General features: G+C 53.8%; 1 protein-coding gene across 4 annotated transcripts in view; it reads left to right on the forward strand.

Moving 5' to 3' along the window:
- Nucleotides 1-14407, forward strand: part of Kiaa1671 (KIAA1671 homolog) — a 142664-nt gene that overhangs the window by 29029 nt on the left and 99228 nt on the right. For 2 of the 4 annotated variants that reach the window (NM_001402472.1, XM_087578141.1), the window contains exons 2-5: nt 2132-2278; nt 3853-5475; nt 8004-8091; nt 11440-14079. In NM_001402472.1, the coding sequence (NP_001389401.1) occupies nt 3905-5475; nt 8004-8091; nt 11440-14079 (4299 nt within the window). In that variant the 5' untranslated portion in view covers nt 2132-2278; nt 3853-3904. Of the gene's footprint in view, nt 1-2131; nt 2279-3849; nt 5476-8003; nt 8092-11439; nt 14080-14407 lie in introns of all 4 variants that reach the window. The other 2 variants (XM_087578142.1, XM_087578143.1) reach the window with 1 other exon arrangement.

The raw sequence follows: 14407 nt of genomic DNA on the forward strand, positions 1-14407 counted from the left end.
TGCTGTGTTCTGGAAGAGACTGCCATTTCAAATTGGGCGTAGCATATGTGATGTGTTCAGAGTGGGGTTTAAAAGCATCTAAATGGGCTCCTTGCCATTCACAGCAGGCTCAGTGGAAAGCGGAGAATCCTGGGCTTCTAACGTTGGGTGTGATGATTTAGGCGCACCCCACCCCCTCTATGGTTTTGGGCTTTGGCTCATGAATCTGTTCTCTGAGTCTTTGATTCCTTGGTGTGTGTGTGTGTGTGTGTGTGTGTGTGTGTGTGTGTGTGTGTGTGGTGTCTGTGGGTCTGTGTGCATGTGTGTCTCTGTGTGTGTGTGTCTTTGGGTCTGTGTGTGTGTGTTTGTGTGTGCCTGTGTGTGTGTGTGCCTGTCTGTGTGTCTGCATGCATGCTTGTCTATGTGCATGAGTGTACATGTGTTTGTGAGAACTATTGACTATGAACCAACCCACTTGCCTTCACCCACCCTTCCTTGCATCTGCATCGTGGCCTCTGGGATGGGCTTAGGGGGTCCTCCAGTGGCTAACACTTGTACATCATTGATCCCAGCTCAGCAGTGCCCTGGTGACACTCTATTCAAACCACGAAGAAGCTAATTCTGTCTACATGCTCACTGTCACGCTGGCACAGCTACGAAAAGACTGTGGCCACCAAGATGAGTGCCGTGTCCACTCTAGGAGGTTGCCCATGGGTCATCCAGTCTGACAGCGGGGTGTGTTCCCCATCGGCTTCTGTTTAGATGGCTATTGCAGCTCTGATTCCTGACTGCTACAAGGACTCAGATCACTCAGTGCCCTTGTTGTGAGACTCTGGGCACCTGTATTTGGCCAGCCTCTTAGTTGGGGACCAGGGACACGTGCTGCTTTCATGCATTCCCTCATCAAATATTTACTCATCAGCCACTGGGCTGCCCACTCCGTTCCGTTGGGGATGCAGTATCCTGTGAGCTTGCCATCGAAGGTACAGTGAGGATCGTGTCCTTGGCAATGTGGCTGTCCAGCAGCAAGTCCTGTGGACCTCGTGGTGTCGGTGCTACTCTGTGAACACATGTGTGAGGGGCCAGGCATGTCTGAACTGCGGCCCAAGGGGTGGGCCCAGGGTTTGCATCTGTGTGTGAGCAAGAGGCACATGTCACAGATACAGCCCGCATGTGCAAAGGCCCTGCGGAGGCTCCCAGATGCTGATGGAGAGGAGAGAAAGTGACTGAATCTGATGAAACTTTTTGGTTTTGTTTTGAGAAAGGGTCTCACGTAGCCAAGCTGGCCTCACATGCCTGATTTTTTTTTTTTTTTTTTTTTTTTTTTTTGCTCCCACATACTGGGATGGCTATCGTTCACCAGCACACGTGATCGTAGACACCTTGAGTACTCAGTGGCTACCTCCCATAGGTTGAGAGCATTGGCTGAAGGCCACCAGTGTTCTTCGGGCAGCAGAGCTCCACCCGTACCCCTGTTCCTAGGCTCCCCCATCCCGTTACAGACCACTGCTCTTCCTATGCAGTGTTACAACTGCTTGTGTGTGCATGGGTGTATGAGGATGTGCCTGAGCGTTTGTGTTCTATAATGAGCATGCACAGGAGTATGTCAGTATGTATTCATGTGTTCATGAGTGTGTTAATGGCTGGGTGTGTTCATGGCTGGGTGTGTTAATGGCTGGATGTGTTCATGGCTGGATGTGTTCATGGCTGGGTGTGTCCATGACTGGGCATGTTCACATGGCTGACTGGGCGTGTTCATGACTGGGCATGTTCACATGACTGACTGGGCATGTTCACATGACTGACTGGGCATGTTCACATGACTGACTGGGCATGTTCACATGACTGGACAGGTTCACATGACTGACTGGGCGTGTCACACACAAAACTGAGTCCCATGGTTGCAGGAGTCTCTAGTTCATATTAGTACACACAGTAGGTGCTCAGTACATATTTGTCTGGGGAGCAGGGGAGGTGCTTATCTATGTGGACCCAGCGCTGTATGTGAACTCTACGTGAATATGTAAAGCTGACAGGCATGTGAGCCTCAGAGCTGGGGGAGACGCCAGCCGATGCAGTTGGAACCCAAAAGCTTTTGCACCGTCTGTGCGGAAGGAACTCGGAACCAAGCTGTCCTTCTGTGTCTCCCCAGCCCTGCAGAGACAGCCTGTGGGCACAGTCGCCTTCTTCCCCATGCTTCTGCTATGGGCTTGAGTGGATAGCCCATTCGCCATGAGCCGTGACCCCACTGGTGTTCCCATGTGGCCCCTTGGCCCTCGTCCAGGACCTGTCAGCTTAGGTGAGTGGGTGCTGAGCTGGGGGCTGGGTGTTTGGAAGGCGGGGTTGCCGGGGAATTTTACTTTGCTTCCTGTCCACGTCCCAGCTGGGTGTGAGTTGCAGAATTGGGGGCTTTGAGGGATCACCTGGACTCTGAGGTGAGCAGCCTGGTTTGAGGTGGGAATGGGGGCTTTAGTGCTCCACCAGGGAGTCGTACAGACAAAAGACCTGAGGCTCTTGGGTGCCCCAAATATCCATTGCATCCCAGGCTGAGTCGAGACAGTGTTCCCGGCGTGGGATGCTGGATCTGTTAGCAGTTAGGAGTGTGTACGGAAGAGAAAAATGCCAAAATCTGTCTGCCTTCATTCCCTACAGTGAACGAGCTACACAGGCCTGGGAGGTCCTAGCTTAGCCATGTCTCCCTTCTGAGTTCTTGGAGGCCCGGGCCATCTCTGTGGTAGTTAGGAAGGGGATGGCTGTCATTACTGAGGCAGGGTAGGTCAAGGGCAGGGAGACCCATACAGTGCCTTTTAGGATTAGAAAAGAGTAAAAGGTGACATTTTAAGGAGGCAGGGCTGAAGCTCCTTGGAGTGGTACACACCTGTCACCATAGCACCAGGTAGGCGGGGGAAGCAGGAGTCGGTGGGGGGAGGGGGGCCTCAAGGTCATTCTTGGATAGCTAGGGAACGTGAGGTCAGCCTTGGCTACATGAGACCTGGTCTCAAAAATCAAAAGGACGAAAGAGGCTAGACGTCTAGACGTTACAGGCAGGGACTGGAGGTCTGGTTCTAGCAGAATGGAACCATTTGGGAACTTCTCTGGGTCACATTTTCTTCCATTCCTCTCTGAGCTGTGGGAGGGTTCTGGGCTCCTCTCTGAGAGCAGACCCCAAAGCTGAGCCGGAAAGATTAGCGGCGTTCAGGCCACTGGGAAGTAAGACCCAACTGCTAGACCGGCCCGGAAGGTGGACAGGCACATAGGTAGAGTAGCAGAGCCAGGCCTCTCACTGTAAGCCCTCATCTGTGACATCACCACATCCTTCTTGTTAAAAGTATTAGGGTCTGGGCCTGCTCAGCAGAGAGCGTGTGTATGTAGCTCACATGAAACCCTGGGTTTCACCCTCACCACTGAAAACACAAAAACAAAACAAAAAAAGGCGTTAACTGTTGTTCAACAGTAAAGCTGGCTGTGAACAGACAACAGGGGGTTGATTTTGAAAACAGAAAACAAACACCAAAACTGAGAACTTTTGGCTTTTAAAGGCACCAGGGAAGGAGGGGGGAAGGGCAGCTGACAAGGTTCCATATTTCCAGGGCTCCTGCTCAGGTGGCTGTGTGACCCGAGGCTGGCTACTTACCCTCTCTGTCAGATGCTCAGCCCAGGATTGTGCTGGCTCCACTGGAGCTGAGCCACGCAAGTCCTCAGAACGCAGGGCTTTGCCTGACCCCCCGAACCAGGAGCAAACCAGGGTCCAGCAGTATGTCTGGAGCTTGCCTGGTGAGATCAGATTCCCGGTCCTGTTCCCCTAGACCCTCCTTCCGAGTTCCCGAAATCGCTCTGTGCTAAATCCACTGTTTTAATTTTTTTTTAAAGCAGTTGCGTCTCCGTTTCTGATGTGCTTAATCCTCATGGAGCTGCATTCGTAACCATGGCAACTCGGGTCGAAGTTGGCTCTATCGCATCCCTGAGGGCGGGGCCCGCCGGCCTTGGTGACATCGGCAGGGAGGAAACCCTGAAGAGGACCTACTTTTGCCAGACTGGGGACCTCCCTGGGGCGTCCTCCACCAGGATCCGAAGTGCAAAGAACCCCCTCCAGGCCCACCTGTTCCCACTACCCATTGCGCCCAAGCCTTTCCTTAAGGACCAGGTGCCCGAGAGGAAGGCTTCTGTCAAATCCTCGTGGTCTGGTGGTGCCACCCAGCCTCGTCCTTCAGCCCAGGCTGCTGAGGAGGAAGCGAAAGAGGACTTGGCTAAAACAATGCCAAGCCTAGCTGGCGAGGGGGCAGACCGAGGGGAGGCCCTGCAGAATGGCCCGTCTGTACCTAACAAAGCCACGTTCCTGAGGTCTGGCCCTAGCACTATGGGCCTCTTTGAAACAACCAAAGCTGGACCCGGCCTGGGCAAAGGGACTGGTGAGGGGAGCCGGGAGGCCAGCCCTCGGGCAACCCAGACGTCTCCCTTAAGTGCCAGGCCTGAGGTGGCCACCAAGCCAGCCCTACCCGCTCGGAAGCCCCCAGTGACTCTGCCCCGACCAACCTCCCTGTCGCAGGACACTGGGTCTGCTATTTCTCAGGGGGAGGCAGGCCGAGCCCAACCATTGCCAAAGGCCCACAGTGTGGAGGATCCCGCTGACCAGGCTCCAGAGGCCAAGCCTGTGAGGAGACGGCCTCTGTCAGCGGTGTTCAGCGAGTACCTGCAGCCCCTAAAGCCAGGCTCGGGGGGAGTGGCAGTCACGGGCAAAGTCCCCCCTACACCTCCCGAGAAGACGTGGGTGAGGAAGCCCCGGCCTTTGTCTGTGGACCTAACTTCCATTTTTGAGAGTGGAGACACGTTGCTGAGGAAGGTGACTAGGGAGCAGAGCACTGCAGAACGCCAGGGCCCAGAGAGGCCAGGCGTGGAGCCCAGGGGCAATGTGGAGAGCCCTGCCCGCGTGGATGGCACCCCTCGGGACCCTGATGCGGAATTCCAGGAGCTGTCAAAGAGGCTCCATGCACGGAAGGAGAAGATGGTCCTTAAGCAAACAGACACAGACAGTCCCAGGGCTCCAAGGGCCAGGGCTACCCCTGGAGATGATCAGAGTCCCCAGCAAGAGGAAGCCATGCCAGAGCAGCAATGGGAGAAGGTGCAGGAGTCCCCTTCACCCAGACCTGAAAGAGGGCTGGGGCTGACAGAGGTCAAGGGTGAAAGGCTCGACCAGGAGGCTTCTGCCCGGACGGAGAGGAAGCCTGCAGGAAGTGTCAGGAAGCGTTTCAGTCTGTTTGGGGAAGACAGCGCAGGGGCCTTGGCAGTGGTACCTGAGCCCAGCCCTGTGACCCCAGAGTCTCCGTCCTCAGCGTCCACAGTGTCGACAGCGTCCACAGTGCCAGAGCCTTCAAGAGCTGGTGTGAACGTTCAGGCTCGAATCAAAGGCTGGTCTGTGGAGAGAGCAGGGGAGGAGAAGCCAGAGGTCTGGAGAAGGGCCTCCCAGGCTCGGCCGTTGCCTGCGGATTTGACCAAACCGTAAGTGGACACACACCCTAGAACCTCGCTCAGCCTCGGGCTGCCTCAACACCCACTGTGGAGTCCAAGGCTAGGAGAACACTTAGACACAAATCCCAGCCATTGCCCCAGGGGAGGGAGCAGGCCTCTCAGATAAGCAGCTGAGGTGAGAGGGTCAGGACATGGCAGGCACAGGGCTCAGTTGGCTCTCTGCACAGGAGCACGGTGAGAGATGGGGTTTCCCCCGTCACAGGTTAGAAGGCAAGGCTTTGGGGGTGGGGGGCGGAGGGAGTCTGCATCAGTTCCTGCTCAGTGCTCTTTAGAGTAGATCAAGGATGGCGTGTGCCTTGGTGGGGAGCACTTAACATGTACAAGGTCCCCAACATCTTGTACATTTATACTCTCGTGTGTGTGCATGTGTGCACACAGTTTACACACTCATACACACCTCACACATACTTATACACACTCCCCACATATAGATGCTCACACAAGCTCACCTGCATGCATTCACACTCATTCACACCCACCCACATACACAGGGTCATTCACATCCCCACCCCCACACACTCATTCACACCCACCCACATACACACGTTCATTCATACACCCTCATACACCCTCACATACACACACTCCCACATACACACGTTCATTCACACACCTACCCCCACACACACTCATTCACACCCACCCACATACACACGTTCATTCACACACCCTCATACACCCTCACATACACACACTCCCACATACACACGTTCATTCACACACCCACCCCCACACACTCATTCACACCCACCCACATAACACACTCACATACCCACCCCACACACACTCATTCACATACCCACACATACACATGCCCTCACATACACACCCTCATTCACACACACATCCCATGCACACACATTCACACACACCCACATACACAAGCTCATTCACACAACCCTACATACATGCTCATTCATTCACACACACCCACATACACACTCATTCACACACCCCTACATACACACGCTCATTCACACATTCATTCATACACCCCTACTTACATGCTCATTCACATATACCCACATAACACACACTCACATATATACTCACGTGCTCTCACTCACATATCCACCCACTTGCACATGCTGGTGTGCGTGCGTGTGCACACACACACACACACACACACACAAGATTAGGCCTCAGTATTCATGATAAAGAACAAAACCAACTGCGCCTATGTGCCCAGGCTATCTCAAATTCTCTAGGCAGCCAAGGATGACCTTGAATTCCATGTCCTCCTGATTCTACCTCCCTAGAGCTGGAGTCAGAGCTGAAACCCAACCAGGACCAGCAAAGACTGAGAAAAACTCTTGAAAGAATGTAGATAGCATCCTCCACAGGGAGCCCTCGGCAGAGTCAGCAACTGAGGTTAACGAAACACTTAACGTGCCACGCCTCCCACACCTCCCGTCTTGTTGTTTTCCACTGTGGTCACAGCAGGGACATGTCACCAGGCCTGATCCACCCTCTCCTCTGTGCCTGCATGCTTCCACTAGGGTGGACTTTCAGGGTCTGGGGAATCAAAGTTGGGTCGCCACACTTGGCAGCAAGCCCCATTATCTGTTGTGCCATCTCATGGGCCCATGTCCCAGGGCTGCTCGTCCACCGAGAAGGTTTAAATGCTGGCCCTCCCCAAGCTAAGACAACAGATGCCCAGGGCCTTGCTGTGCCATCCAGGTGATGGGGGAAACTGAGTCTCTGAGATTAGGAATCTCATGGCCTCCCAGCAGTATGGATTGCCTGGTGGGGTTGAGTTTAAATGTTCCGCCCCCTACCCCACTTCTTTCCTTTCTCTCTATTCCTGAGCCCTGAACGCTGTATAGGCACACTGTGCCTCACGTGATACAAAGAGTATATGATAGGGATGGAAAGATAGGAATCTCCTCCCCCTCCCCCTTGATAATTAGGCCCAGAGAGGGAGACCAACTTGGCATACCCATAGAAGCAAGCCTGTGTCCCCACTTTACGTGATGACCCACCGCCCCCAGGTCTCGTGGCTGCTCCTTGGCCGTAGGTGAGTGTTGTGCCCACGGTTGTTGAGGAGAACCATTAATTATCCTGCCTGGGGCTTCTTCGGTCTTCCCCAAACGCCTTCACAGAGTTATTAGGGTCATGGCTTGCCTCCTCGGTCTGCCCTATAAAAGAGGGAGGGAGGTGTTAATTATCCCAGCTTTATGGATAAGGAAGTAGAGGCTCAGATGAGGCCAGAAGCCACACAGGCTCCCATGAGCAGGGAGTGGAGTTTGGAGCAGCACCCAGACACCTGCTTCTCCCAGGCGGCAGGCTTTCTACAGACATGCTCTGCCTGAGGTACGCCCTATCCGCCAGGCCCCTTCTGTGACTATAAATGACACATTTTTTTTTTCCTCAAAGGAAGCTGGGGAGGCGGCCAGGCTGATGCCTCTCTGGGTCCCTGCGTCCAGGACAGTGTGGGCTTCGGGGAGTGTAGACCTGGCCACTCTGATCCGTGTGAGTAACTCCTGTCTTTCTCCCAGGTTCTCGAGGTCGGCTTCGAGCAGTGAGATTGGGTACGAGAAGTGTGCCACGCTGGGCGGCGAGCTCCCCGGGGAAAGGAGAGAAAAGGTAAGCGTGTCATTTGCTCCCCTAGAAGCTTGTGACCTGTCAGGTGCGGGCAAAGAACATCAGAATCTCGTCACCGCTGCCACTGGCGTGTTAGCGTCCCTACTTCCTGTGGGTTGAGGCCGTGAGCAGAAGTGCTTGGTGGTAGCGTTTATTCTTATATTATTTTTCTGTGCCATAAGCTTGAGGGAACACCATCTTCTTAAGTGGCTTTATTGAAGCCCCTGGTGGGCAGAGGCCAGCAGATTTCCAAGTCTGAGGCTATCCTGGTTTACATGGTGAGATCTTGTCTCCAAAAAAAACCCCAAAAGTTAGGAGAAATTCCACCTAGCTCCTCTGAGATTCTTTTCCCTACTGGGTCTGCACCCAGTAACAGAAGCAGCTCAGGTGCCCAAAACCATTTCTCTTTGACCCGTCTCGTCAGAAAGAGCTCACAATCACGTGCTCAGGTAACTGGTTTGTGGCTGATGATCTCTGAGGTGTTGCTTTTTCAAAGACCTCTTTATCGAGGTGCAGTTGAAGGATATAAGGTGGATTTAAAGCTCCTGGAGGAATGGGCTTCCAACTGTGTCTTCCCAGGCCCCTGTTGCCACACAAAGGTGGCAGGAATCTGCACCACACCCAGACACCACCCCTGCCTCCGATGCCTCTGGCCTGCCCTTCCCCAGGCTGCCCTGACCCATTTCTGTTCATAGACTGGTTTCCCTTTCCTAGACTTCCAGACAGTTTAATTCATTACGTTCATGTGCGTGTGGGCTCTGCTCATCAGAATCTTTCTTCTGAGATTGTCAGGCCTTTCATTGCTGTATCTTATCCCATCCTTGAGGCGGACTTCAGCTGGCGCTGGGGTGGTTCTCAGTTTGAGCTGTTAGAGATGAAACTGCACCTGCAGGTGGTGGTGCCTGGCTGTCACCTCAGAGGTCAGGATGCTGGGCCAGGAGGGTTGTGAATTCTAGGCCAGCTTGAAAACGTATGCATGTGCACATACATACATGTATACATACATGTACACACATGCACAAGCACACATGGAAATGCACGCACAAGTGCACATGCTAGCACATGTGTGTACACACATATAGACAGACACATATACATACACACGCGTACACATACACATACATGTGCACACACTCATGCACACACATGTTCACATGTACATGCACATATATACATGCGCATGCACACATGCACATATGCACATGGGTGCACACATACACACATCACACACACATGCACATGATACACATGCACATGCACAAATGCATGTGTGCCCCCCAGAACAAACTGTGAACATTTATGCATAAGTCTGTATGTCTCAACTTTTCCCTCTCCTTTTCCCCCAAACCCTCTAAGATATGTTCTCATGTACCTCAGGCTAGCCTCACGCTGACCGCATAGCCCAGACTTTGACCTTCCACTTTTTTGCCCTGGCTCTCAAGGGCTAGGATTACAGGCGTGCACCGCCATACTGGTTTTGTGCAGTGCTGGACGTGGAGTGTTGTGGATCTTGGCAAGGATTCCACTAACTGTTCTGCATCCCTAATAGCTCACTTTGCTTCTTTCCTCTGCATAAATGCCTCGGAGCGGCCTGGCTGGGCCGTGTAGCTTCTGTGCGGGCTAGGTGTTTGAAGGGACTCCCTCCATCTTTGAATAATAATCCGAGAACTTCTTCCAAGGCTCTCTGTGTCCCTCTCAGTGAGTCCCCGAGGAAAGGAGCTGGCCTGGGAGGGCAGCGATGGCCACCCTGATTGTCTCACAGAGACTGAGGCAAGGCAGCGAGTGTCTTGGGAGGCGGCAGTGTGGGATGGAGTGTCCTAAATCTCAGAGCCTGAGGGGCAATCCTGTAAACTTTGACTATTGAAAACTCAAGAAAGATGCCAATAAGCCCTTTACATATAACCAGGGGCCCTCTCTAGAAGAGAGATTGTCTGGTGACTTTTAAAGGTTGTCATACAATAAAGCATGATGGTCTAGCCTGGGCGAAATCTTGTCGGCAAAATCACTCACAAGCCCACAGTATTATCCGAGTCGCCCCTTCCTTGTTCCCAGTGGTGTCTGCTTTGCCTGTACTCTTTCACCTTTGATATTTTAAGATGAGAGCTGGGAGAGAAGGCTCAGTGGGCGTGGTGTTTGCTGTGCAAGCCTAGGGACTTGGGTTCAAATATTATGCCTATGAGAAGGTAGAGCGCAGTGGTACCCCTGGGGTTTGTTGGCCCCCATCCTGTCTAGCTGGATCAGCAAGCTCTAGGTTCAGTGAGAGACCTTGTTAAATAGGATGGAGAACAGTTGAAGAAAACCAGCACTGACCTTTGGTCACCAGGCGCGCACATGTGCGCACAGGTTGGTGTGTCCACACTGTCTAGCTTTTGTCTTTTACTGTCTATTGTAATGTTAAGTGTGGTCCCCAGACCTGGAGTCTGCACACAGCCCCTGGGACCCTGCCCCCTGAGTTAACTCTGATTGGTGAATAAAGATGCTGACAGCCAATAGCTGGGCAGAAGAGACATAGGTGGGGCTGAGGTTTCACAGGCTTGGGGAGAGAGAGGACCATGAGGAGGAGAGGGGGAGGAAGAAGCCACTGTGGATGAAGAAGAACGTGTGGGAAGGGAGTAGGAGAGCCACTATGGGCGAGGGACCAGGAGAATGGGGCCCGGAGTGGTGTCCAGTTGGAGTTAAGAGCGGCCTAGATGTAACAATAAATAGTAAAGTCAGAACTTGGGCTTATCAATAGGAAGGTAGACTCTTAACAGCATGGCAGGGAGGCAGCTGCCCAGCCTTTGTGCTGCCTAAGGTTATTTAAAATATAAAGGCTGCATGTGTCTTTCATCTGGGAACACAAATGGTCTAAGGTGGGGAAGAAACCCCAGGCAGGGATTTTAATATTTTTTTTTTACTACACCATATAGAACATTTTAGTGTCTTGCGTGTTTTTTTTGTTTGTTTGTTTTATTAAGATTTATCTATTATATATATGTACACCGAGGCTGTCTTCAGAACACCAGAAGAGGGCATTAGATCTCATTACAGATGGTTGCGAGCCACCATGTGGTTGCTGGGATTTGAACTCAGGACCTCTGGAAGAGCAGTCAGTGCTCTTAACCTCTGAGCCATCTCTCCAGCCCCTGCTGGTTTTGTTTTTTAAGTCACAGTTTAATCACAGGGCAGATGGCCACTCTGTAGAGTCCGCCCTCCCAGCCGTGGTTCTAGGGATGGAACCCAGATCACTAGGCTGAGCTGAGCCTGGGTCTGGAGGTCACTGTGCTGCTGTAACAGGGCAGTCCGCTTTATTTTGCTGCTCCAGTTCCTGAGCACTTCAAATCCTTAACATTGTCTTCTGTTACCTTTCAGCTTAAGGAAAGGCATGGTTTGGATAGACCCTCTGCCACAAAAAGTCCTTGGAAGTCTGAGGCTTCCCAGAAGTCTAGGCAGACAGAGCTCAAAGATGCCTCCGACCAGGACCCTGATAGGTGTTGGAGTGCTCGCTCGGTGGGAGGCGCAAGCCCTTCTGAAGTCAGTCCGGAGGATGACGGAAGCTTCCAGAAGGTGTGGGCCACAGTGTTTGAGCATCACGTGGAGAGACACACAGTGGCCGACCAGGCAGGCTGTTGTCTCTCCGCCACACCCCCTTTCGATGTGGCCGACACACCGGATCCCAGACCGAAGCCTGAGAATTGGCCAGGGAAGGAGCCACCAGGAGTCACAGACGAGAGAGACCGCTCCAGGTGGTCGGACCGTGCTGACCTGGGGATGCTGGGACGGCCTGCCCTTGTCGATGTTGCGCTGAGACCGTATCCCACACCTGTCCCCGGGAGACACCCCATGGAAGAGAGGCACAGCCGCTCTGTCCCCAGGCATTTAGAAAGTCCCCCCGTGTCCCAGAGGGTTCAGCCTAAGTATGACGTCATGCATGCCTCAGGAGAGCGGGCACATAGCGAAGCAGTGTCCACGGTGCCTGAGGAGAAGGCGGTGACCCTGCACAGTGGCAGATCTCGGCTCTCGCTGCCGGCTCGGCAGCTGTCCCAGGAGGTCAACCCTTCTTACCTGGACTCTTCTCTGCAGGGTAGTGGGGGTGCCGTCCAAAGGGCAAGTCAGTTATGGGAAGCTAGGGGCAAGGAAGGCAGCAGATCAAAGCTAGACTGTCAGCAGCCAGGGGATGGATTTGGGGGCTCTTGCCAATCGTCCAAATGGGCAGGAGTGGGGGTGACAAACTGGCACAGCAGCGCTGTGGTCAGCAAAGATCTTGGTACTGCCCAAAGGGGTCAGTCCTGGAGTGTCTTTTCAGATCTTCCATCCAGGGCCAGCATTGAGCCCCGTGACTCCCAAGTACAGGCAGGGATTGACTCATTGTCCCAGCAGAAGGGACCCCTCATGGTCGCCAGTGAGGATAACCCAAGGCTGGCCCAGGTGGCCCAGCCTGAAGTCAGAATGTGGAGGTCCAACCCTTCAGAGCCGAGGGTGGATAGGTTGAGGCGACGGACTTTGCCCCATGATGTGAAGTTCGATCCATTCAGCCTCCTTGGGCCAGAGAGCTCTTCCGAAAGGCAGCAGCGACCAGCAGATGGTCTGACCTTCCCAACCTGTGCCTTAAAGAGACCCCACCAGCAGGCACAAACTCAGGGGGGGACACCGGATGCCTCACAAGGCAGGACTTTCCTGGTGGAGAAGCTGGGGCCATCTGCAGAGCCTGCTGCGACGTTCTTCGCGGTGACTTACCAGGTTCCTGACATTCAGAAGGCCAAGAGTGTGGTTAAGCCAGGGCCTGAAAACGTTTCGGAACCTTCCAGAAAAACGCCTCCACCTCCTTCACCTCGCTCTGTTGTGTCTGCGTTGCCTTCTCCTGGCCGTGAAGAGCTGTGGTCTCCCGCCAGCAGTAAGGGCTACGCTAAGGGGAGAGAGTATGAAGAAGTAAGGAACCTTTCAAAACACCCCAAGTCCACAGACCAGCCGGCGTCTGCAGGGGACAGGACTCTGGATCCTTCCAGGGAGAGAATCATTGATGTGGATGCTCTGAGGTTTCATCGAGAGTCAGAAGACGACGCTGTGAAGTATCGCAATCTCGGGGCATCCTCAGGCGAAGATGCCTCACAGACACCCCTGGTCCTGAGGCGGCCCAGAAGTCTCCTGATGAGGAGGAGAACAGAGGTGATCAGCGAAACGTTCCCAGGGAAGATGAGGGATGGCTACAGATCCAGTGTTCTTGACCTTGATTCTCTGATGGCTGAGTACAAGGAACAGTTGAGCAGGAGTCCCAGCAAGGCCCAGGAGCAGCAGGACAGCCCTACAGAGCCCAGTGGCTCTCCTCAGGAGAGGTCAGGTTGGCCCAAGGAGGCGGAGTGGAGAAGGAGGAGCCTGAAGGAGGCTCCTCAGTCAGACGGTGTCGGTGTCGGGCAACAAACAGGGCCCTCTGTGAAAGTTCTCCACTCTCCTGGCCCCAGCAAGCAGCCAGCAGAACCCCTAGGGGTAGCCATGGCCACCAAGTCTGGCCTGCCACTGTGGGCACCACCACAGTCAGCTTCTGGGGAAAACTGTCCCTCACCTTCTTCCGTTCCTGCTGGCTCCAGGAGGAAATCTCCAGGCATCGCTGAGTTGGAAAGCAAGCCCTCCTCCAGTGAGCACCAGGGTACAAAGCGTAGGCAAGGTTCAGTCAAGTCCCAGGAGCTAGGCAGCGGGGACCCTGTCTCCCCCAGGTCACCCCCCTCTGACCGGAAGAAAGGGACTCCAAGGAGATCCACTGTTCAGGGAGTGGAAGGCAATGGGGTACAGTGGGGAACCCCCCCACATGATTCTGTTTGGTCACCGATGGACATCAAGAGGGCTTGCTCGGAGAAGGGGCCCCCAGCCAGGGTCCGGGAGGGCCTGTCCGTCATGCAGGATGCCAGGGAGCGGAGAGGAGAACAGTCCAGAGGGAAGCCTGACCTCCCTGCCGAGACTCCCAAGGTCGCTGAGGGACCCTGTCAGAGGGATACGAGGAGGCTGGAAGGCCCTAAGGTGGGTACTGAGGCGCTTGGAATTTTGTCATACAGTTTGTAAGCACCTATGTCCGGGGTCTCAAGCTCAGATTTCACGTGGGCTGTGTAGGTGCGTGACAGAGGGGAGGTGCCACTCTAGGGAGTGGTGTGGACTGCAGGCTAACAGGACATGTAGGCGTGCTGGCTTCTAGACTCTGAAGATTTTTTTCTCCTATTTTTTTTTTAAAGATTTATTTAATGTACCTGAGTACACAGTAGCTGTCTTCAGACACACCAGAAGAGGGCATCGGATCCCATTGCAGATGGTTGTGAGCCACCCTGTGGTTGCTGGGAATTGAACCTGAGTT

The sequence above is a fragment of the Rattus norvegicus genome, chromosome 12 (assembly GCF_021556685.1).
Source record: "Rattus norvegicus strain SHRSP/BbbUtx chromosome 12, alternate assembly SHRSP_T2T, whole genome shotgun sequence".
In the NCBI taxonomy this organism is placed as follows: domain Eukaryota; kingdom Metazoa; phylum Chordata; class Mammalia; order Rodentia; family Muridae; genus Rattus; species Rattus norvegicus.